Here is a 26496-nt window from a genome sequence, read left to right as displayed (position 1 = left end):
CATGGGAGAATGGCATATTGGATCCAAAAACAGCTCAGTGGCAGCAAATGCCGATTTTTGTAACTGGAAAACTGTTAGTAGTGAGGTCTCACAGGGCGTTGAAGTACCTTATTTTATGTATTAGATATTCATGATTTACACCCAAATGTAGTAGGCATGATTTATGCGGTAACAATAAGAAGGAAAGATTTGGACTTCAGGAAGATGGAGGTGATCTGCTCAATTGGACATAAAATGGCAAATTTAATCTGGGAAGTGTTGGGTCATGAACTTATAAGATAATAGAATATACAATAAAGTTATAAGATAATAGAATATACAATAAAAATAGAAAATCTTGGCAATACTCAGCAGGTCACACAGCATCTATGAAGATAGAAGGAAAGTTAAAGTTCCAGATCAACGATCTGTCATCAGAACTGGAAGAAGGAGAAAACAAGTGGGTTTTAACTTGCAGAAAATGGAGAGGTTGAAAGAACACAGGAATGGCAGGGTAGCAAACCAAAGTTGTCCAGGTAAAACAAATGTTGTCCATGCCATTGAAGATAGGGTGATAATGCAGATGGATCATAGCTGATCTATCTGGAGGAATGTAGATACAGAGAAATGAATGATGGCAGCGTAGCAGGAAAAACAATACTTAGAAACATAGAAAATAGGTGCAGTAGTAGGCCATTCGGTCCTTCGAGCCTGCACTGCCATTCAATATGATCATGGCTGATCACCCAACTCAGTATCCTGTACCTGCCTTCTCTCCATACCCCCTGATCCCTTTAGCCACAAGGGCCACATCTAACCCTCTTAAACATAGCCAATGAACTGGCCTCAACTATTTGCGCCTGCAAGATGTAAAACACGCCTCTTCGTGGAAATAAGAAATAAAAGAGAACCCCGGAGATGCAGCTGGATCTAACTGTAGCCGTGCTGAGACAAAAACTGAGTTAATGTTACAGATGACTTTTTCTATTTTTATTTCCAATGTTTTTTTAACGACAGTTTTTGCTTTTCAGACAGCTTATACAATAATGAGTGGATGTGGAGAAGCAATGGGACCTTGGAGTATACATTTACACACCCTGAAAAGACGGTCCCACAAGTCAATAGGTGGTTAAAAAACGTTTTGTGATACTTTATTAAATAGACGAGTTATAATAGCAGAGAGATATGGCAGAATTGTATACAACATTAATTTGGGCATCTCTTTCTAAACCTGTTGAGGCATGATATGCCGAATGGCTTCATTCTGTGTTATTTATGACTTTGGAAGTAAATACTTCAGTAAATAACAATGCCTGAACCACCAACTTATTTCATCTCTCTCTAGATAACTGACTTACAGTTCCAATTTTATGACTGTAACGTTAACAAAACTATTGGCCTGCATTGTCATTACATTGGCAAGTTGTTAGCCACATGACAATTTTGTATATTTAACACAGAGTTCCCGAAGCTGTTGTCAGTGAGTCAACTTGTGGCAAGCACTTCTGTTATATTACAAATAAATTAAAAATTGGCTTAAATAAATTTTAGAAATCTTGGAATAAAACCGATTATTTTTCTGATCTAAACTGACAGAATTCTGACTCTACACTATAAAAAAAAAAAAAGTTGTTATCTAATCTTCTCCGTTGGGTAGCACAATAAGGTACTGCAGTGCCTTTAATTAACCAAAGTCATTTTTTCTGCTGGAACAGGTGCCTTACTGTGGGCATATTTTCAGGCAATGTGAACAATTCAGAAGGGTGCTGTTGTGTGCACACTCTGTTACATGAATTACAGGGATTGAGCAAAGCTACCAACAATTCAGAGTTAGATGGCACAAGGTGCTGCCTTACAGCATCAGAGACCCAGGTTCAATCCTGACTACGGGTACTGTCTGTATGGAGTTTGTATATTCTCCATGACCGTGTGGATTTTCTCCGGGAGCTCCAGTTTCCTCCCACACTCCAAAAATTGTAAATTATCCCTCATGTGTGTAGGATTGTGTTAGTGTGCAAGGAATACTGGTCGGCGCGGACTCGATGGGCCTGTGTCCACGCTGTATCTCTAAACCACAAAACTACACTAGTCTCTGGCCAAGCTTTTCTGAAAAGACCAAATTACTATCTTTACAATCTTTCATGCATATAAACTTCCTTGAGGTAAAATGGACGTGCAAATTAATCACACAGCAAACATGAATGGTGGTCAACAAAATATAATCTGGAAATATATTTTAAGTGGCAAAAGTCACTAGCACTAACCATACAGCAGCAGCTGTACTATTATAGTTCCCAAATTTCAATTGTAATATATATATATATATATATATATATATATATATATATATATATACTTCCAAACCTTAGAAGTGCACTGCAATGCCCAGTCATTATTAAACTGAATGTTTACAGCAAGAAACTAAGGATGATTTTCAATGCCAAAGATCCAACTAATGATAGTGCTGGCTTGGAGTCAGACCAGGTTACGGGCAGAATGTTTTCTGCTACAATTCGTGAACCAGCAGGATGCATCACAAACTGACAGCTTATGATTACTTTCAGATTTTTACAAAAAACAGATGCAAATTTTGTTGATGGGATTTGAATTTGCATTATGGATAATTAGTCTAGAGCCCTGCAACATTGCAGTCTGGTACTACTTTTATGTACAGTGCGATTCTGTAACATTAAATTATTTGTTCTTTTGCCTGTGAAACTGTTCAATTTATAAGCATCAGTGACCCAAATGCAACCTGACTAACTAAAAGCCCCAAATCAAACAGGGTGGCCATTCCTTTTAGATTTATTGCTCTCATGATCAGAAGGTTCAGGAATACAGGCAAATGGGGCTCTACTAACACTTGGAAATGCTCAATTCTTTTCAAATATTTTTACACTCTGAGAGTGATTTAATCTATGCACTTCAGTACTGTTGTTAGCAGTGAAAAAGCAGGTTGACTTTAGCTTTTTGTCATTGCCATTTTTTTAATTAAGCCTCATAATTGCCCATAGTAACAGAAAATCCAAGTAAAATGATTAAACTTGTGTCAAAACACTACAAAATCTCAAAATATTAAATTAAGAGAGAAAATGCCGGAATAAAAACATCGTCTGGTTGCATCAGTGGAAGAATGAACAGAAATGAAAATGTTTTAGCTTGATGTCTTTGGATCACTTCAGCATCTACAGCAATTTCTGGTCACACTTACGTGTCTGACTGCAACAAATCCTCAAAACCTACAACATTTACATTCAAACAACTTTGTTTAAGTATAAACTCTCAACTGCTACAATAAATGTGCACAAATGATTGGAAAATAAACTTATTATTTTATTTGTAAAGCATTTTGATTTAAATGAGTATAGTCATGGCCACGGAGAGATTGCATTCAGAATCTTGTGTGCTGGTCTGGTCTCCCGATTTACAGGCGGGTATATTTGCGATGAAAGATAGGACATGGAATATTCACGATACTGACTCCTGCAATGATGGTTTGTCAAAGCTGTACTGTTCTTAATTCAATCTCAAGACACACCTTTTCTGGAAAGTCAGTTTTATTGCCACATACTAGAGTATTCAGATAATTTTCTTGAACCACTACAGTTGAATTTTCCAGACTATTCCAAGGGACAGTTAGGAGTCATTTAACAAGAAAATGGGCCTGGAGTCAGACTGGGCAAGGGCAGCATGGGAATGAATAAATTAGCTGGATTTGTATGATATTTAGGGTGAGAGGACACATTTTAAAGGAGATGTGCACAGCAAATTTGTTTTTTTTTTTTTACACAGAAGGTGATGAGTGCCTGAAACACACTGCCACGGGTGCTGGTTGAAGCAGATACCATAGTGGCATTTAAGAAACTTTTGGTTAAGCACATGCAGGGAATGGAGGGATAATGGTTATGTGCAGGGAGATATATGATAGTCCAGACATAGTGGGCCGAAGGGGCTGTTCTTGTGCTGTACTGTTCTGTCTTCTATGTTCATGACCACCATCGTTGAAAACTTAATTCAAAGTCAATTGATGGGACTTAAACACTCACTCTAGATTATTAGTCGAGACCTTATGAATTATTCATGCAGCAATATTATCATCACACTATTATAGTGAATCTCGTGAAAATGCTGATGCCATGAATCATAAGAACAGAGCTGGAATGAATTCAGTTGCCATGTCTGCCCCAAGTTTAGGCTTCACTGCCTGGTGCATGCTATATTTTTATAATTAACATTGTTTAACGTTGTAGTTTTATTGTGTATTGGATCGGATTTTGTATCTGTAAAGACCTCTTGTGCTGACAGTAACTATCAGTGCATGAAGTCATCCCCTGTACGAAGATGAAATGTGTTGAGAAATAACCCATCACTGACAAACGCTTCTGTATCCCCACCATATTCTAATATGCATTTTAAACAGAATCTAATCGAAGAAAAGTACACCGAAAAAGCAAAATAGACTTTTTTATATTTGCCTGAGCATTCAAGAAGGGGATTTAAAAAAAAGAACATGCAAATTGTTGGTTAAAATATAGAATTAGACGGTAACAAATTATACTGGAGCTGTAGTGAGGTTGTATATTTTCTTATTTCCACTGTCTCCTGTAGTATAAATATTCACTGTTTCTGACACTGCAAGACACTCATCTGGTTCTGTTGAAAGCATTTTTCCTCACTGGCTGAATGTCTGTGGAACAGATGAGGTAGTTTATCTGCAGCCAGAACACAGCAGACATGATAGTTTGCAGCAACTCTTGATGTAGGTCTCCCTTGAACTTGAGCCGTCAGTCTCTAATTTGATCAAGAATAAAGGGCACTGTGTAAGATGCTAGTGATTTTTCTTGAAATATGTCTGCGTTACCTGCTAAGATTTTTAAAAATAAATATTTACTGCACTTTCAAAAAAAAGGACACATTTTGTTGGCTTAATGCTTTCTCCACAAAAAAATTGTATTTTTTAGTGACTTTTATCCCAATAAATTTTCAGAAGGTGTTTAAATACTACTGGGCATTTCATAAAAATGTATTCTTTAGCTTTGTTGCTTTTATCTCATCCAGTATCTAGCAAACAGAAACACACAGCTAAAATTCTGCACTGTTTTGTGGTTCTATTAGTAATTACTGTAGATAAGCTACCATGCTGTACATGGGAGCCATCCACACAGCTTGTTATCGACAGGGTCTTTTATAGCTTCTCTATTAGTGAGGGAGTCATAAATAATGTGCGTGATACAGAGGGAGTTCAGTGTTTTGGTTTTTAATGTTTATTGGTGTTCTCTAATGATCTGTCTGTACTACGATTTTTCATTAATCTTAACAGTTTGTTGGTTTATTTGAACCTTGTGAATGCTATACCAGCTGGGTTTTGAAATCTGAAGAACTCTAAGGTGTGCGCTTAGGTGAATCTGCACATGCATAAGGTGGCTACATGCACACGCAGAAGGAGTCCATAACTGGTGGGAGGGTTGCACGTCTGATTGCGAACATAGGTAGATGTGTGTAGTGCATCAAACAGAAGGGTGGGTGCAAGGTACAGGTCTCAGAGACGAGTAAAGTGTGCATGCATATAAAATGCAACATCTGCAATTCAACTCTTTACCAAAACGATGGTAGTTATGGATGGGGCTAAAGATTCATTTTCCCTTACCAAAGCAGTTTACCTTTGCAAGCCTCTCCATCAAATAATGTGTTACGAACCGCAGCTGGCATGTTAGAGTGGCAGGGCACTGTGGGACTCTCTCACTATGATCACTTACTTGAGAGAAGCATTCCCACTATCTCCATTACAATCATGTTCCCGTTTTACATTTGTAAGTATAAAACCTCAGCAAATGTGAATTTTCTGTGGAAGCACACAATTTAGTCGATGGTGCATTTGCTCACACTTCCACTATGTTACTTTAATCGTTAGTATAAGGAAGAATTGCATGAGAACAGTTAGAATATTCATTTTAGGCTATCTGTTCATCAAAAAAAATATCCTTTAATTAAAGAAGCCTTCATATGGGAGAATCAAAACATAATCATTAAAGATCTTAAACATAAAAAACACTGATCGTTCACCTTACAGAGGGAATTTGACCCACATCATTGTACTAAATGCATATTTGAATCTATGGCTGCATGTAACTCTGCCACAAAAAAATAAGCTTTACTGCATTTTAAAAATGGCGCACAAAAATTAATCTCTACAAATGTGCGCTGAGTAGGAAGAAATAATTGAAAATTCTTAGCAAGATTATATTCCCTCAAGAAATTAAAGCTCTAGTGGAAAAGTACTTCACCCTTTGCTAAATGAAGTAATTAGGGATAGGATGAGATTAAAAGAGCTTATAATGTTACAAGTAGGAGTGCTGAGCCTGAGGATTGGGACAATGTTAGAATAAGCAAAGTAGACCAAAATATTGAAAAATTGAATGTCTGAGTAAGCTAGCAGGAAATGTGAAAATATATTAGAGAAGTTCCTATAATGAGGGTAAGCATGGTTCATTCAAAGTGCTTGAATGCCAAAATGGCTGTGACATTACAGAAGAATTTTGTATTTTTCTCTGTAGAAGACATCAGATATAAAGCATTTCTGGTAAAAGAGAGGAAATTTAAAAAATACTAAACCCCTGTCTCTGGACCGTAGTCCAGTAACTTTACTACTACGCAACAGCTTCAGGTTAAGGAGCCAGACTTTTTGGACTGAGGTCAGAAGGACTTTCTTCACACGCAGGGCTGAAAGTCTTTCGAATTTTATGAATACCCAATCATTGTGAGGCATAGTGGAGCAACGGTAGAGCTGCTGCCTCATAGCGCCAGAGACCCAGGTTGGATCCTGACTACGGGTGCTATCTGTGTGGAGTTTGTACATTCTGTGACCGTATGTGTTTTCTCTAGGTGCTCCATTTCCCTCCCACATTCCACAGACGTGCAAGTTTGTAGGTTAATTGGCTTCTGTAAATTACCCCAATTGTGTAGGATGCGAACATAGGATAACATAGAATCAGCATATGGGTAATCGATGAGCGGTGTGGACTCAAAGGGCAGAAGGGTGTTTCCACGCTGATTTCTAAACTAAATTACACGAAACATAGAGAATATTGAAGACCATGAATGGCAGATTTTTAGATTTCATTGGAATGCATGGATGAGGATTTGGGAGGAAAGTGATGATCTTACTAATTGTTCACAGGACCCTGGCTTGCGCCGTCTTATTCCTCATGTTCTATTGAGAATATTTTTCTAACTTACTCCACATACACAACATAATCATGAATTCTGTTATAATTAACAATATATATCTTTTTGTTTTGCTTATCAAAAATCAGTATCACCACATGCAGGGCTTTCATTATAACCAGAGACAACTATATTCAGTCATCCACACATCAATTAATAGGGATCATTTTGAAAGGAAAAGTAAGATTAATAAATTAGTGCAGTCTCTTTCATTAAATTTGCTTCCTCACCAAAGAATCACAAAGAAGAATTTTACACTTTGCTGTCGGAGCAAATTTGTTCTTTTCTCCTTTATAAACGGTTTGAATCGGGTGAAGTTCAAAGTTATATTCTTAGCTGTTAATTGACTAAATTTGTTTTTACTTGCCCAAACACTTATGAAACCAGCTCCAAGTTTCAACACTGTCAACTTTAGATTTATAAAATGTATATAATGTAGGTTAATGCCTACCCTTTCAGCAATATTAATTTCCAGGAAACTTCTGCTCTAACACAAAACATTTGCAAACAGCATCAAGTTGAAGAAAATAACAACTCAATCAGCAGGCATTCCTATTAGCAGAGTAGTATTGTAGATTAATTCTGCTTTTAAAACTCTCCCTTGCAAAAGAGTAGCTTATGGACTAAACCAAAGATGTAACACAATTTCACATCATTTCCATTAAGCAAATACACAAGATTAATGAATAAAATTTAATAGAAATGGCTTATTCACTCAGCAGAAATTAACTTTTCAGTACATCTTTTACAGATGATTCTTTCAAACCTCAGTTGAAACAATTGGAATAATATTAATTAATTAGTTAACCTCAAGCTGGTTTCTAATTATGCTTCTGAAAGTTCCTCTGGAGGTTAAGTTGATCATTATGTCAAAAATAGAACAGAAGCCATGAATAGTTAAAGCACAATCCATTTAACCCTCAGCCACATTATGATAAATATATTATGAGCTGTAATATTGATATGCAAGACTCAGTCGTCCAGGATCACTGTTTGTGTCACCTTAACCAACATATTCTATCACTCTGAGTTTAGAAGCAAACTCAATACTCGTGACACCTAGCAAGCACCTTGATAGGTATAAATAGAGTAGCTGTCATGGCCAGTCGTAAAATATGATATATATGTCCATAAGTAAGGCCGACTGGGTAACTCACGAGCACAAAGTCACAAGTGAGCTATGGTCAGTCTCACAAGTCAGAACACAGATCATGTTTCTCAGATGCCTCTGATTACCTGAACTATAACATCAGGTTTTCTTTAAATTATTTTAATTCCAGTGTATAATTTAAAGATAAATCATTAAATAGAGATTATTTTGCAAGAAAAAGCAAGGTCAGGATACTTTCTTTCATCAAGTATGCATCCTCACTGGAACTTTCGAATCTGATGACATACCAGCACTTGAAAACCTCCCACTCCAGGAAATGTTAAATTCAATTCTTAAAAGCAAGGAATTACAGATGCTGGTTTCCACAAAAGGACACAAACTGCTGGAGTAACTCGGCCGGTTTTGGGTCAAGACCCGACCCCAAACGTCACCCATAGATGTTCTCCAGAGACACTGTCTGACCCGCCGACTTACTCCAGCCGTTTGTGGCCTTTTGTCTAATTATTAAATTCCCATTGTAGTCAAATCCCCAAATTCACTTACCAAAGAATCACAAAACAAATATGAACCTTAAATGCTTCAGTATAAACAAGGAGCCAAAATAAATTATTAGCTAATAACAACATGGCCCAGCAACACTTCTTGCCTAAGAGAAGCAGCTCTGAGACTATTGCTAGAAGCAGTACTTGTGGCAGAAATGGCATGATTATACGTTGCTGTATGAAATTAAAATCTGGAACTAAACGAAAAATATTAGCAAGAATTTCTGTTTAATTAGACTATATTACCATTTTAAACTTTGCAAATGTTTAATTCAGGAGTTGCTTGAATAGCCAGCTAACTGTGCAACCTCAAATTATATTGTGTTTCATATGTACTCATGTGAAGAAATCTGTTAATTCAGTACCATTTGCAAGTTTACATTATTTTGTTCATCTGTTTATTTCTTCAGCTAATTAACTATGATATTAAAATCAGAGAATGAATGAGATGGAGCAGTAACAACTCATCCTTTGGTTTTATAGAAATCATCAGCCTACATAGTTGATTCATGTCTTGGCTTAGCTTGAAGATTCACACTGAGCAAAGGCTTCAAATCAGCTTCACCAATATACTTCCATTATTTTTAAATTTGAGCAAACACGTTCCTTTGGAATACATTCAGAAGTTGTGGGCGGCCCAACTTACTTGTGATACTGTGATGCTGCACTTCTTTGCCAGCTCTTCTTTGGCTTCTTCACTGGGATATGGATTGCTGAGATGCGAGTAAAAATACTCATTCAAGACCTCTGTTGCTTGTTTGCTGAAATTACGTCGTTTTCGTCTGGAAACATTAAAGATAGATTTTGAATTTCCTTCCGACTTGACATTAAGCAATTGCAATTCAATTTGACATCTTTACAACTTTTATTGAGTAAGTAAATTGATTAATCGTGAATCAAATTAAAGTTGGAATACATTATTTGCAGGATAATACATTTTCCCCCACTTCCGTCAAAAACCACAATATAAAATCAACACTCATATTAAACGAGTTTATAAAATCTGCATTATTCACTCAAGGAGCAAAAAAAAAGTGATACAAAAATAACACCAGCTAATAAAGGAACAACCAATAATTGAATATGGAACTGAAAAGAACCATTAAACTGCATTGAGGCACTTTATGAATGTAACATGATTAGATCCTCAAAGGCAGCTTTACAATTTATCTCTTTAAATTGTGCAAGCAACATAGTTCCCGGCTACGAAGGTTCTGGCTTTCAATCTATATTGTACTAAAATTATATTCACAGTCTGCTTTTCTGTGGGAATCATCGGCAAGGAGGCAATGTGCCTGTGGAGAGACTTGTTCTGGTGCCCTTCAGAATCGATTTTGCAGTGCTTCAGGAGAGATCGGACGGAGGGCAATTCTGCCTTCTCCATGATACTTAACACTGCATTAACCCCACACTGCACTGCCCTTTTGGTTTCTCGGCACTGTTACAATGAATGCTCACTCCAGCACAGCTCACTGCATCTCCCCAGGGTGGCATTCATCTCTCCTTTGTGTGACCATTCTTATTTCCTTGTTTACACACTGTTCCCTTCAAATAAATCATTTAAAAAATGCACATCTGCTCAATTTAAGTTGTATAAAGGAATCCAAATTCTCTAAAGGCATTTTCCAACTGCTTATAATTATTTTAATTTACCACACCTGCTGATGACCTGGCTGCCAGTGAAATTATTCAGTTTGTTTCAGCCTCTAACTGTCTACAGGTGCAAGTTGCTGTATTAAGAGAACATGCACATACAACAAACCAGCAGAGATCATGTAACTCAGCTGTAGAGCGTGACAGAGATTTTTAAAAGGCAGGTGTTCATAACGGTGACTATAACAACTATAACATGGTTTCAAGAGGGGTCTCGCGCGGAAACGTCACCTGTCCATGTTCTCTGGGGATACTGCCTGACCCGCTGAGTTACTCGGGCACTTTGTGTTTTTTTTAAATTATAACATTATTGTCGTGCTCGGTTCACAAGTTTAGTCATAAGCTTCCAATATTCCCACTGTCACAGAACAGCAACAAGTTGCCGGAGAGAAATATGGTGGAGTCAAAAATGTCATAGTTAAAAACATTCATTCTAAAATCAATTAAATGGTACACTGCAAAATCAACATTATTCTCATGAACAAAAGTACAGAATGTTTTTTTGTTTCCAATCACCTTATTTTAATAATACACTCCACACTTTTTTTCCCCTACTGAATTGCACTCAAATAAAATCTCAATAAAATTAAACCCAAATGTATTGAAAATAAAAACATTGAAACAATAGAACTGAAAATATTTTATTAGTTATTAATTATAATATATGTTCTGACCCAAATGTTGACATAGGCATTTTAAATGTGCAGAAAATCAACACATAAAATGATTGGACTATATGGGTGGGCAAGCATGTTGTGAATTACATGCATTTCTGCTAAGGTTGAAAACACTTGCACCAATTTTATAATCTGTCAAATTTATATTCAATACACAAAATATCTACGGGAAAGCTTTTATTAACTGCAGCTGCATGCTATTCTATCCTCTTGATAGCAGAAGGTTTGGGTTATTTTATCCAATTCTTGACCGAGTGGCATGCTCATCCATCAATTTTAATCGTACACTGAAAGCCTGCATGGAACCCAATCTTAGCTTTCAAAAGCTAAACATATTGAGAGGAAGCATCTGAATTCAAATCAGGAAACACTAGACTGAAGTATAATATTTTGTCATTTGGAAAAGGATGTATTTTTAAGTTATTTGGTTCAGGGGTTACGTTCTCCTGGAAAATAACTGGCTGTTCTTCTCTAGGGCTCACTTTCAAACAGAATAGTACGTGGATCGTGTGCAGCGAGTGAGAAGAGGTTTGTATATGCTTTAGGGTTTTACTGAGAGAATTGTCACCACTGAACAAGAAGATTGCAAGTTCAATTCCCACTTCAGGACCTCAACATAATCTTGTCTGATATCTGAAAGCAGTACAAAGACACTGCAGCACTGTCAAGTGCTGTAGATATAGGCATTGACTGCTTGTTCAAGTGAATGAAAAACGTTCCCAATGCATTTTCCTGAACAGCAACATTATTTTTTTCCCGCTCGAGAAACATTCCCAAGTAATAACCTCAAAATAGCAACCAAAGAAAACATTGTCCTCATTATGTGTGAATATTTGTGCAAATTTAGCTTTAAAATGTCAACTGCTTCAAAAGTAATTCAGTGGAAGTAAATCGCTTAACATAAAACAATACAGTATAGGAGCAACATCTTCAAATGATGCACATTTAAACTGTACGTGTCAAAATCCCTCCATTCCCTGTCTGTTTATGTACCCCTGCTACTGCCTCTTGTACACTGCTTTTTTAGTTTTGTTTAGAGATAGACCGTGGAAACAGGCCATTCGGCCCACCAAGACCGCGCTAACCAGCCATCCCCACACACTAATGGGCCTGTCCCACTTAGGTGATTTTTCAGGCGACTGCCGGTGACTGTTAAGTTGCCGGCAGTCGCCTGAAAAACCAGCAACTGGAACGACGACTGTCAGAGTGGAACACACACAAACACAACGCACAGGCGGGGGCCAGGGCAAGCGGGGGGGGGGAGCGCTGTGGAAAATTCACACGGTGCAAAGCCAAGGTGACACAGACACACACCGCGATGAACAGGAAGGTTGGCGCTGTAATTAAGACGGCTAGCACAGTAAGTCCTTTAAAATAAGGGAGGGGGGGGGGGGGGGGGGGGAAGAAGGAGGGAGAAGGAGTGCAAGCAACTTTTAAGAAGCCAGACAACTTTTAAGAGGCCAGAGATACACAGCTGTGAAGTTCGGCGAACATTTAACATTACCGGTTGGTTATCCTTGGTTCTGAAAACTACTGCTTACATTTTTTTATCCCCAATGAGCCAATAAAATTCACCGGTCAGCACCGGCTACAACCTACGAGAACCTAAGAGAACCTTCAACCACCTGGCGACCCACAACAAATCTCGCTACTCTCCATGACGGCTTCATTCTAGTCGCCGCTAATTTTTCAACATGTTGAAAAATTCTCGGCGACCATAATGAGGCCGTGACTAGTTCCCAGAATGTGGGAACTCCTCACGACCCTGAAGACGACTCCCCGGCAACCATCCGCGAACATGTAGCGACTGCATAGTCTCCTGCAGTCGCCCAAGTGGGACAGGCCCATAACACTATCCTGCATACACTAGGGACAATTTACAATTATACCAAACCATTTAATCTACATCTTTGGAGGACACATCTTTGCGAGGAAATCGGAGATCTCAGAGAAAACCCACGCAGGTCATGGGGAGAATGTACAAACTCCGTACACACACGCATCTGTAGTCAGGATCGAACTCGGGTCCCTGGCGCTGTAAGGCAGCAACTCTACTGTTGCATCACCGTGCCGCCCGCTATTGTATCTGCTTCTATCACCTTCTCTGGCAGCATATTTCAAACACCAGCTAATTTTTGTGTAGAAAGCTTGCTTTAGAAAGTCTCCATTACACTTTCTACCTCTCAGCTTCAAGCTTTGACCTCTAGTGTGTGACATTTCCACTTTGGCTTGTCCTCAGGGCATGAAAACTGTGCTGTTCATTTATTGGTTTATTTAGACTACCTGTGCTTGCACTGATGCATTTGATGCTCATGGATTTAAAAATAAATGTTAATCTATGGCTTTTACATGATCAGAGAGGTTTACTATTACTTGGACACGTCCTTATCTCATGCCGTTGTCTCTGCTCGCCTGAATGTCACACATTCCTTATCTGTTCATCACCACTGTGCAACACACAGAGCTCCTTTAAGATGGAAACAACAGGATTATAATTCATAAGCTTCAGAGAGTTGTAATATTTAAAATAGCATCCCTTTATTCATATAAAACCTATTAATACAAAACCCAATTGGAAATGTTGTCCGCTAGGAAAGCAGAACATATATCCTCAAGTCACTTTTGTTGGTCAAGTGCAACGCTTGGCCCTTCTCAAGTGCCAGGTCTGCAGGGAAACAAGTTCAATCCCTGATCAGTAGTGCTAAAAGTACGACATGGTGGTGCCTGCACTCTGCACTGCCCCCAAAATACATTCCTTTGAGTAAAATTCTCCGACAAGACGTCACAACCCTATTAGCCCTTAAAATTGGGAATATTTTAGAAAGAAAGAACTGCATATGCTGGTTTACAAACGAAGGCACAAAGTGCTGGAGTAACTCAGCGGGTCAGGCTGCATCTCCAAAGAACATGGATAGGTGACGTTTTGCGTCAAAGACCCAAAACGTCGCCTATCCATGTTCTCCAGAGATGCTGCCTGTCCCGCTGAGTTACTTCAGCATGTTGTTCACATTTTAGTTGGACAGTGATTTAGTATTATTCTATCTCTCCTTTCTTCAAGCAAATAGTTTTGATATATACTTTCAAACTAAACTGCGCAAACATTAACGGGGCTCGCATCCAAACTAAACGATCTTTAATTCCTATGCATAGGAAACTCATCTAAACTGACTAAAACAGTTCAGAAATAAAATTACAAAGAACATGTAAATGAAACAATTGTTATAATAAATATATTTTGATTAAATCCTTTAATAGAATGGTTAATCTGCAGTATGGGTAATAGTGCCTTTATATTGTACTGCTGTAATTATGTACTGTGTAGAGCTAGTTTCAGAAATTGCAGTTTAGAGCTTAATACTGCATTTATGCTGGCGCTCGGTCTCAGATTGTTGGCTTTAGTATCAGTTCCTATTTACACTGCTTGACTGGAACTCCAATTCCCCTACCCAGGAGAGAGCTTGGTGTATGCTTGGTTACATGCCTGCACAGAGCTCCTCTCCTCGGAGTTAACATTTAAATGTTTAGAGAGTATGGATAGTAGTGTCTGCACTCTGTGAACACTTAAATTAACTCCAGGTAGCTTTACAAAGTACCCTTGAGAGCCAAGGACTCCCACGGGAGACTTTTTATAAACTAGTTTAGCAGCGCACTGCAATTCTAATGCATGCACCCTAAAATATCAATTTTAATCAAGTTCACCACCGAGGTAATATAAACACAATATGTCTTTTAAGGGTAAGTATAATGTAAAAATACTTCAACTTTTATACATTTCTTGTAAAATTTACTGTTTTACTATCATTAATTTGAGTGATCAGATCACATAGCTGATGTCTGAAATGTGCTCATTTCTCTTGCTGAACATTGGGCCACTGCAGAACAGCCAGATTGCACATTCAGCTTATTCAAGAGCATGTGGCAACTATCAATTTTTTCTTACCCTTTTGAGAGATAATTAGAACTACACTTCATGATGTTCAGCATCTAAATTGTTAGAATTTACTAAGATCCGCAAAGCTTGAAGGAACAAATTACAATGAAACAAGCTCATCCAAGATTAACATTTTAAATCACTACACAATTTCCAGGGATGCTCAAATCAGTAGAGTTTTACACTCACAAATCCAAAAGGTGAAATTAATGACATTTCATGGATCAGGATCCTGAATTTGCCTAAAATAGTACTCAGTTTCTTCACACCCTTCACTTTCTCTATGTTTAAAAGTAATTTTAATTGGTAAAAATACAGTACAATATTGAGTTGCTGAAATTCCATGACAATCCTTTGCAGTTGTTACATTTTGAAGAGAATATTTCTTCAGAGGTGATGAAGCCAAAAATGTCCTCCCAGTCTCCCCAGAATACAGTACTACAGTGGGGAGTGCCAAGGTCACATGGATGTAATTTCTAGCAGCCTGCAAAGGGTTGCTGACAGGTTAATGGAACAATTCATTGTTTGTCAATGTACGGGCTGAGAAAAATAGTACTACACAAGACAGCACCAACAAGGCAAAATCATTCAAATGAACAATTCCGAACGGCCGGATCAGAAAATTAGGACTATCCAGGGGAAAAAACTCCCTCCTGCAAGAGCACTGATAAACTGGAATGGATCTCGTACAACTGAATGATGATGAGCCAGTTAGAGAACCGGAACCAAAATTCTGTCCTTGCATGCCCTGTGCCAAACTTCAGCCCAGTATCATCAACAAATTCCAATTACATAGTTTCTTTAATACAGCCAAGTATCCCAAGGCACGTTATAGAAGTGAATATACATTGAAGCTATAAACACACTTCAGAAGGTGTTACGGCAGATGATCAAAATGCTAGTCAAAGACACGTGTGCTGATTTTAGAGGAATAGAGGGAAGTATAGAAGAAGGGCTTGGGGAAGGAACTTCTGGGGCTCATGGTCTTGGCAACTGATGGCAATTATCTATCATCGGGCAATCACATTACTTTGAAAATGATCAAGAAGTCAGATGTAGAAGCATGCATTTAGCTCAAAAGAGATTCCACTCAGATGCAGAGGAAAGATTACACAGTGATTTGAAAATAAGGGTGCGAGTTTAAAAACAAGAACTAATTTAAGATCAGTTAGCATGGGATGGCGACTTTGAGACTGATTTAGTTTGCATTAACTCTCATAGGCAGCAGAGTTCTGAATGATGCTGTAGTTTACTGAGAATGAAATTACCCAGATGTTGTGAAGAGGTAATAAAAGAATGGATAAACGGGTTTCAGCAGACAAATTGGTTATGTTGTCACAATACTCAGCTTGTGACCAAATTTCTCCTTCAGAGCTTTCCCTACCACTCCCTCAATGGCTGTTGTGGGATCAATCCACCATGGTATCACAGATGTGGATACAGGATAAGAAACGGCCACTTCTTTTGTACTTTGCTGCAGAGACCACCCCAGGAAGCTCTAAAGAGATTTTAACATACATGTTTGTTAATTTTAGTGCACGATCCTTCCTGAGATTTCATAATCTCTCTATAGTCTTTGATGCACACTATTCCACCTCCAAAGCCTCTATGTTGACAATGCCGGTGCTGCCCTTGCCTAGTATGACATTTCTCCATCAAGTTATACAAGAATCTCTTCCAACAGGCTCCCACTTCAGTGTCAAACAGAACACAAAATTGGAAACAGGCTGCTTAGCCAGAGGGAGTGGAATGGAATCGACAGTGAGAGAAGAGAATTTGTGAATGTGGTAGAAGATTTTTTTTTGGTAGAGTTAACTGGAGGAAATTGTGGTTCAGAAGGCTAGATATCAAACGAGCAATCTGATGGCACCGGAGAATGAAATGGTCAAGATGGAGGGTGAAGAAATAGAGCTGGGTGTCACCAGCACATGATGCCGATTGGTAACATATAAATGAAAAATAGGAAAGGTTAAGACTGAAAACACAGAATGTTGGAGTAACAATAGACAATAGGTGTTTAAGAAGGAACTGCAGATGCTGGAAAATCGAAGGTAGACAAAAGTGAAAAATCGAAGGTAGAGAAACTCAGTGGGTGCAGCAGCATCTATGGAGCGAAGGAAATAGGCAAAGTTTCGGGCCGAAACCCTTCTTCAGACTTTAGACAATAGGTGCAGGAGTAGGCCATTTGGCCCTTCGAGCCAGCACCGCCATTCAGTGTGATCATCCACTATCAGTACCCTGTTCCTACCTTCTCCCCATATCCCTTGACTCCACTATCTTTAAGAGCTCCGTCTAATTCGCTCTTGAAAGCATCCAGAGGATTGGCCTCCACTGCCTTCTGAGGCAGAGAATTCCACAGATTCACAACTCTCTGGGTGAAAATGTTTTTCCTCATTTCCGTTCTAAATGGCCTACCCCTTACTCTTAAACTGTGTCCCCTAGTTCTGGACTCCCCCCAACATTGGGAACATGTTTTCTGCCTCTAGCGTGTCCAAATCCTTAATAATCTTATATGTTTCAATAAGATCCCCTCTCATCCTTCTAAATTCCAGTGTATACAAACCCAGTCGCTCCATTCTATCAACATATGACAGTCCCGCCATCCCGGGAATTAACCACGTGAACCTACGCTGCACTCCCTCAACTGCCAACATGCCATTAGCTTTCTTTACTGCCTGCTGTTCCTGCATGCTTACTTTCAGTGACTGGTGAACAAGGACCCCCAGATCTCGTTGTACTTCCCCTTTCCTCAACTTGACACCATTCAGATAATAATCTGCCTTCCTGTTCTTGCCACCAAAGTGGATAACCTCACATTTATCCACAATAACCTGCATCTGCCATGCATCTGCCCACTCACCCAACCTGTCCAAGTCACCCTGCATCCTCAAAGAATCCTCCTCACAGTTCACACTGCCGCCCAGCTTTGTGTCATCTGCAAATTTACTTTTAAGTTACTTTTAATCCCTTCATCTAAATCATTAATGTATATTGTAAATAGCTGCGGTCCCATCACCTAGCCTTTCGGTACTCTACTAGTCACTGCCTGCCATTGCTCGGCGGGGGTTTCAACATCGAGAGCTTCGATACAGCAGTTTGACTGCCTGGCCGCGGAAGAAGAAGCAGGGAAGAGATAAGACTTTTTGCCTTCCATCACAGTGAGGAGGTGCCTGGAGATTCACTGTGATGGATGTTTGTGTTAAATTGTGTTAATTGTGTGTTTTGTTGTTTTTTGCTGTCATGACTGCTTGGTACAAAATTTTGTTCAAACTTGCTTGAATGACAATAAAGGAAATTCAATCAATTTTGAAGGGACACGTTAATCCCTACTCTTTGTTTCCTGTCTGCCAACCAATTTTCTATCCATGTCAGTACCCTACCCCCAATACCATGTGTTCTAATTTTGCCCACTAATCTCCTATGTGGGACCCAATCAAAGGCATCTCTTATGTGAGGCCTTATCAAACTTAGCAGATCAAGCAACATCTGTGAAGGGAATAGATAAGAGACGTTCGGGTTGGAACCCTTCTTCTGATGAAGGTTGACTGATTTCTGACTGATATAGGAAGAGTCCCAACCTGAAATGTCACCAAACTATTCTCTCCACAGATGCTGACCTACTGAATTACTCCAGAACTTTGTATTTTGCCCAAGATTCCAGCATTTGCATCCCTTGTGTCACCAAAGGTTAAGACTAAATAATTGTGGTGGAAAGGTTGGGGGTCGGGGGTGGGGTGAGAATAGAGCCAAAAGAAGCCATCACCCATCACAAGGAATTATTTGTAGACTCTAGAGGTAAGAGAAGTAAGAGGCAAGCCCTCTCAACATGGTGTTGGAAGTAGTAGTTGGAGCGGTTAACTGTGTTAAGAGTTACATGCAGTGCAAGAACAGTAATGGTTATAATAAGCAGAACTATGTTTGTTATTTTATGTGTCAGGGCATTTGGTGAAAACTAAGGTAAGGGCAGCATAGATGCTGTGTCACGGACGGCAGTTAGCACTGCTGCTCTGCAGCTCCAATCCTGACCTTAAGTGTTGTCTATACCAGTAGATTTCTAATATTTTGGAAGAATCCTTTGATCACCACTGTGTACACATTCTCCCTATCAACTGCATGGGTTTCTCCATCCGAAAGATATGGGTTAATTTGGCTGCTGCAAAAATTACCCGATGGTGCAATTAAGTGGTAGAAAGAGCTGAAGAAGAGTTGATGGTGTTACAAAAGAGAATACATTGCAGGGTACACGGGACACAGGATTGGGACTCATGGGGCTGCATAGCATCTTACTGCTTCATAGTGAAGATGTAACTTCTCTTCGCGAGTCAGACGTCATGCTTACTCAAGCTTGCTTAATTCAGAAGCTACTGATTGGGGCTATTTTTTTTAATTGTTGACTTCCGTGCACAGTACAATGATGTAGGATTGGCCTAAAGAATAATGCTGCCCATTGCAATTAGTTGCTTTACTGTCCAACTGAACACAATTGATCGAGGATGCAGGACCTCTGAAATGATGCCTGGAACATCTTTCTTGAAGGTCGCTGTGTGGCTTGGAGGACAATTTCAGGGTGAGTCATTTGGTCTGGATTTTGCTAAAGATAGAAAAGAGGACAAGCAAACAAAACAATGGGGGTGGGGTGGGGGGGAAGGAGAGTGGGGAGACAAGCAAACAAAGCAACCGAGTAGATTAGTCAGAACATATGATTTTTATGGTCTAGGCAAATTCTGTTCACTGTTTCTAACCCCCTCCATTGCTTTGTTTGCTTGTCCTATTTTCTATCTTTTGTAAACTCCGCTGATATTTATAAAATTGGAGGAAAGGAAAAACAGGAACCACTCAAGAAAATGGGTAAAAAATACAAAATCTCTTGAGAAATAAACTTTTCAGAACAGCATCTTAAACTAAATTCTACTGCATAGCATTAGACACAATTTTCTGAGAGTATTAAAGGAATAATAACGATGAAAGATAGATATATGGAGTGCAATTTTATCAACTTGATAGGAAGGAAAGCCACAGGATTCAGGGATTTCAATGGACATGTTGTATAATAGTGCTGCACTCAATTCCATTACATTTCCCAAAAAGTGGATTGAGCTTAAAAATGCCTAAGTGTCATGGAGAGATGCAGCATGAAAAAAGCCCCTTTGGCTCACTGAGTCCACACTAGCCATCAATCACCCATTTGCACTAATCCTGCGTTAATCCTACATTCCTATCAATTCTCTCCAGATTCTATCACTCAATAACATCATCTTCGGCGGTCACTCGAAACGAGTGACTGTCCTCTCCATAGTGTCGTCTACTTGTGGGTCTGCAGATGTCTTTAGAGGCCGATCCGCGATCCACACACCTTGGCGCAACGTGGGCAGTGGAGACTGGTGGTGGTTGGTAGTCGTCGAGCTCCCTTCTCTCTCTCTTTACGGTGCTGTCGCTTTGTCTCTGCGACACGGCATAGTTCCATTTCGTGACGTGCAGCTCCTTCCTGCACGGATTTCCTCCAGGAGCGCATGTCCAGTGCAATGTTCTCCCAATTGCTCGATGTGATGTGGAATTTCTTCAGACTGTTTTTGATGTTGTCCTTGAAGCGTTCTTTGGCCCGCCGGGGGCTCACCGACCTTCCTTCAATTGAGAGTACAGGATTTGTTTAGGGAGACGTATGTTGGACATGCGGATGACATGGCCAGCCCATCGAAATTGGTGTTGCATTATTGTGGTGGTGATGCTGGTCATGTTGGCTTCCTCAATTTACACATCTTTGAGATGTGGGAGTATACATGCGTGGTTTCAGGGAGAACTTGCAAACTCCACACAGACAGCACCTGACGTGCGCATTTAAGTGAGGTGATTGCTGTGAGGTGGGTCTCTGGCACTGTGGGGCAGCAACTCTACCAGCCGTGCCACTCTGCTGCACATTGTTACTACTTCATGTACACTCGTGCTGGTCAAAAACATTGGCAGAAAATCAGGAAAAGAGTCTGCAAAGCAGCTCCCCATCAATATCCCATTTGCTGAAATACCAGTCAAAGATTTCTCAGTTATAGAGTAATACAACGCAGAAACTGGCCCTTTGGCCCACCAAGTCCATACCGAGCCTCGTACCCATCTATACAAATCCCATTTTCCAGCACTTTGCACATTGCCTTCTCTGCCTTAAGTGTACATATTTCCACCCCCCTTTTAGACAATTGTTCCAGGCTGCAACCATCCTCTGCATTGAAAAATCCTCCATCCTGGTAAATCTCCTCTGCATCCTCTCCAGTGCAACCACTGTCGACCTGTACTGTGACTACTAGAACTACACGTGGTGTTCCAGCTGAGGCCGAAATGATGTTTTATATAATTGTACCATATACTCCCAGTTTCTGTATTTTATGTCCCAGCCAATGAAGGAAATTATCTTAAATGACTTGTTAACTACCTTTGCATCCAGAATGCCCTCTTACCCCCCTAAGAAAATAGGCGGTTGCTTAATTGGCTATTCCAGACTGAAGTTAAAGGAAATGTGGGGAGATTAAAATGGTATTGGTGTAGGTTAATATAGATGTGTTTTTGATAGTCATACTGTAGGTATGTTGCAAAGCCTACCTGAAGCGTCGTTGAAAATCTGCCGCTGCGGGTGTGCGCGATTTTGGTGCCGTTTAGAGGGGGGCGGGTTTAAAACGCGATTTTCTCTAGGCTGTTCAAATCGAAGATGTTCAGCCTAGTTAATTATTAACGAAAAATCGCTGGAAGACCCCGTCGCAAAAGCTATTATTAGGTTTAAAGGCCTTGAATAATAGTTATAGTAGTTTAAAAATCAATCTCTAAACCCGCGACCGCCAGCAACCGCAGGGTCTCATAAAGCAAACCACAGAAGGTAGGCTGTATATTTTTACATTAAAAAGGGCTTCTAAAGATCCCTTTATACAAAGTTTAATATTGCGAGTAGCTCATTTTGGGCCCATTATATCCCGCAGTATTTTTCTGGGCATTTGGGGCACAAATCTAGCGCAATGTGAACGTTCTAAACCAGCGCGTTCCACAGGAACCCACTAGAACGCTGATTTAAATGGGCATTTATTTACAGCAATTGAACACTAAATTCCTTCCATTTGGCCTATAAATTAATGTAAATGAGATTTAAAAATCATGTTTTATTGTGAATTATTTGTGAATATTATTTGGACATTTAGGCTATTTAAAAATGTTAATCATTTATTAAGAAATGGATAGATGCTTAGATCTAGTAATTGAAGTCTGAAATTAGCTACAATTAGGTAACTAACTAATTATATGCTTTAATTTCAGGTCATCCAAGTAAGATTATTTTATATTTGTTTCAGAATGCTTCAATCTATGATAACTGAAAATTTCATTCAGTTCTCTTAATTTTTAAGAAAGTTATGGGCTTTTGACTGTTCACGATCACAGCTTTTTTGTTATGTCCATAGAAAATCAATAGGGAACAAGATGCTCATTTCCGAGTATGAAAATGGCCATAACTTTTTAAATACTTGAGATATGAAAGTGAATTAGGTGTCAAATTAAACTTATTTTTATGCTTTATCTGATGGGATAAATTACAGACTTGATTTTTAAAATCTCAAAATTTTGTAACATTGCTACATACTGACTCAAGAAGGCAAAAAGACCTCTTTCCTTGCGGATATAAGTACATTTTCATAAATGATCCAGGTAAAAGAGGTTTAAATACCTCTTAAAATTGGAATACTCATCTCTAATTAGCAATTTTCTAACAAAACCACTTGATGTTATTTATTAATTATGGAAATAAAGATGCATGCTTTAAATATTTTGTTAAGTATAATTATACTCTAAGGATGCTTTTATGAAATTAGCAGCCAAAATCTCATCAAATTGCATTAAAGTATGGTTGATCAGTTCTTCTAAGCCATTTTCACATTTGGTGGTTTCTGCTTTCTGACTTACAGCATCTGCTGCACTATTTGGGACCCAGTTCTGGACAGATTGACTCTGATCACAATCTTGAAGAGTTTTCAGCAGTGTGCACGCATGGAAGTATTGGCATAAATCTGCAGTGGCACATGTCCATTCAATGAATGTTAATAAAGTTATGGGCTCAACAGATCAGGAAGCATCTTCACACCAACATAAGGACAATGTGCCGTGTTATAATATTAGGCTGCAATTCAACAGTGGATGTGCAGCAAATTTTGGTTACTGCTAAGCTCAGTAAATCTGCTATGTTTATCTTCAGATTAGTGTGTGAGGAAGCATTGGCACATAGTTTTTATTACACCAACAACGACAGTATAGTCTATGACTAAGAAATACCTGGCATCAAGAAATCGTGACCGCAAGATCATAACTGCTTCGCACGTGCTCTGCTTTAGCTGCATTTGAATTGAACTGAACTTTCGATGGATGATGTTGACCATTCTTTCGATCTCCTTTGGTGAAATGGGACGTGTTCGGCTCTGTTCTCGTAGAAGGTTCATCACGTGTGTAGTGAACTCATTACATGCCTGCAACAGAAAGAATATATGCAAGTTAAATGATGGTTTCAATCCCCTGCAAAATATACCACATGTTACCTCAGAAGTTTATTTCTATGTACTATGCAATTTAAAATAAGGCTGATACCCAGAAGTGTATTCCGACTAGTAACGTTAACTGTGCATTGCTTCCTGTCTCAGAAATTCATGGAAATAAATTCCCAAAGTAACACACGTGATGCTGGTACTATGCATATACTCTATTATTATTGACCAAGGTTAAATTTCAGCTGTTGAGATCTAATCTCTGCAATGGGAAAAGGGTAGGATTATTTTGCGACAGCATTAAAATTCCTGTTTTCCAAGCCTCAAGATCATACTTTAATTTTTCTTAATTTTGTGCTCCAAGACTCCGTTTACTTAAACAGGGTTGCTAAATTCATAACTTGTTAATTTTTCATGCTAAATTTCCTTTGTTGAATTGCTTAATACAAATTAGACAAGTCCACCTTTTTGCTGCTTCAAATTTTAGGCAATGATTTCCTGAATCAGAACCAAAAATAATTCACAATAGCCATTCATAACATTAATCAAAAGTAAAGCCTTCTACGCTGCAGTATCTTTTCAATCCTATATCATGGTTCATTTTAGCAGAACCTTTGTGTTGTTAATTTGTATACAATGGCATCTGCGGGCGCTGCGAGACGGCTGTCCTGCCAGCAGCGTGTTCATCAATTCTACTTTTTTTGTTTTTTTAGTGTGTCCAAATGTGTGTTTTAATGTCTCTTGGTGTGTCTTGTGTGGGGGGTGGTGAGGGGGGGGGGGGATAAGGGGGGAACCGCTTTCGGTCTAATCCTCCACGGAGAGGCAACTTTTTCCATGTCACCTCCCTTGTGGCCTAACACCATGGATTGGTGAGGCCTTTCCTGGAATCGGGCCCGGAGTTTCAACAGTGGGCGCAGCGTGGACATTTCATCGTGGAGTGGGCGAGCTGTTGTCGCCAGAAGGGAGTGCTCCAATCGCTGGCCCGCGGACTGTTACAGCCTGAAGCCGCGGTCTGCGGAGCTTCTAGCCGCGGGCGCGGCGTCCGGAGCCTGGGACCCCTTGCTAGGGACCCCTCGCTGGAGAAAAGCTCCGACCGTTGGCCCGCGGCCGATATCCTGAAGCCGCGGTCTCCAGCAGGGAAGCGCCAATTCAGGACTTACCGTCCCGACGAAAGGGCCTGTACATCTGGCCGCCCGCAACAGCGACTGCGGAGGTTTATGGCCTCGACCACGGGGGAACAATGGAGGAGGACTAATGTACTTTGTGCCTTTCACCACAGTGAAGAATGCTGTGGTGGATGTTTGTGTTAAATTTTTATTGTGTATTGTGTATTCTTTTTTGATTGTACCGCTGCTGGCAAAATTAATTCCACTGCATTTTATTGTGTATGTGATGAATAAATTGTTTGATTGATTGATTGATCTGAAAATTCAAGTAAAAAGATGCAAAAAAGAAATAAATAAACATCGCTGAAGTAACCAATACATTTTTTTCTAATTCATCTGATATCACAGTAATACTGTGCATGGGATAACACCCTGAAGGCTTTGTATGTGTGGACCTAAAAAGGATAGAACCAATTTTGTACATTATCACAAAAATATATGACAGGGAACATATACAACATGTGTTGTAGTCGGAGGTTATAGTAGCTCAAGGACACCAGTGTTTGTCGGGGTACTAAATTTCAAATTCAGTGGTCACGATTCTAATAAAAGTTAGAGAATTCACTCAAACAGTAATAATTTCCAGATGCACAGGGTGCTGAAGGTATTTCAAGCACCCTGCAGTAAAGGTTAGGGGGAAATCTGGCTCCGTGAACCCCTGCTATCTAATGGTATAAGCTCCATTCCAACACCCGATTTACAGTAACTACATTTTATTCTTTATTCTTTATTCTTTGGAGCGCAGAAGGTTAAGGGGGGACTTGATAGAGGTCTTTAAAATGATGAGAGGGATAGACAGAGTTGACGTGGATAAGCTTTTCCCACTGAGAGTAGGGAAGATTCAAACAAGAGGACATGACTTGAGAATTAAGGGACAGAAGTTTAGGGGTAACATGAGGGGGAACTTCTTTACTCAGAGAGTGGTAGATGTGTGGAATGAGCTTCCAGTGAAGGTGGTGGAGTCAGGTTCGATTTTATCGTTTAAAAATAAATTGGATAGTTATATGGACGGGAAAGGAATGGAGGGTTATGGTCTGAGTGCAGGTAGATGGGACTAGGGGAGAATACGTGTTCGGCACGGACTAGAAGGGCCGAGATGGCCTGTTTCCGTGCTGTAATTGTTATATGGTTATATGGTTATATTATATTTATCAGCTCTCTCTAATAGCATGTCTGTAAATTCCCTCTAAACAACATGCGACAGTTTCACCCGCATGAGAGAACGAACAATATATTTTTTAAAATAGGGTTATTCCCGAGTATTCTTACACTGAGAATAGAGCAAAGAGAGTTGCTGAACTTCAATGAGGGCTCAAAATGAGCAACAGTAGGCCAACCACCTGTCTAATTTCATGTCTAATTCCAAATAATTGCTAGGTTTTCAGCATGGACAAATCCTCCTCACCATTCTTCCAGCTAATCAACTGTGAAATCCACATGAATACATATGTTATTTGTCCAGAGTGCGACTTTTAGTTTTTCCTTCATCGGAAGGTTATCAACAGCTAGAGTTTGGTAACTTGGCCTAACTTGGTAAAATGTATGTAAAGCTACTCCCACTAACATCTCCTCCAGAATTATCATTTTCACTCACAACGTTTTACCATCCTCTTTCATCAGGTCATCTCAGTTTTACCACTTGACTCTCTTCGGTTTTGTTATTTATTTTCAGCATCTGCAACATTTTGCTTTTGATTTAACTTGTTGAG

The 26496-nt window shown here is 39.4% G+C and overlaps 1 protein-coding gene across 4 annotated transcripts in view; it reads right to left on the bottom strand.

The window, feature by feature from the left end:
- pbx3 (PBX homeobox 3) overlaps window positions 1–26496 on the bottom strand; it is a 178403-nt gene that overhangs the window by 14168 nt on the left and 137739 nt on the right. For all 4 annotated transcript variants that reach the window (XR_004416626.1, XM_033048721.1, XM_033048720.1 and 1 more), the window contains exons 4-5: window positions 23416–23606; window positions 9503–9638 (exon numbers count right to left, since the gene is read on the bottom strand). Coding sequence is in view for 3 of the 4 variants with exons in the window: in XM_033048721.1 (XP_032904612.1) it covers window positions 9503–9638; window positions 23416–23606 (327 nt within the window). In the remaining variant the exon portion in view is untranslated. The remainder of the gene's footprint in view (window positions 1–9502; window positions 9639–23415; window positions 23607–26496) is intronic.

This window comes from Amblyraja radiata, chromosome 32, assembly GCF_010909765.2.
Source record: "Amblyraja radiata isolate CabotCenter1 chromosome 32, sAmbRad1.1.pri, whole genome shotgun sequence".
In the NCBI taxonomy this organism is placed as follows: domain Eukaryota; kingdom Metazoa; phylum Chordata; class Chondrichthyes; order Rajiformes; family Rajidae; genus Amblyraja; species Amblyraja radiata.
This window is presented reverse-complemented; position numbering and strand designations above follow the sequence as displayed.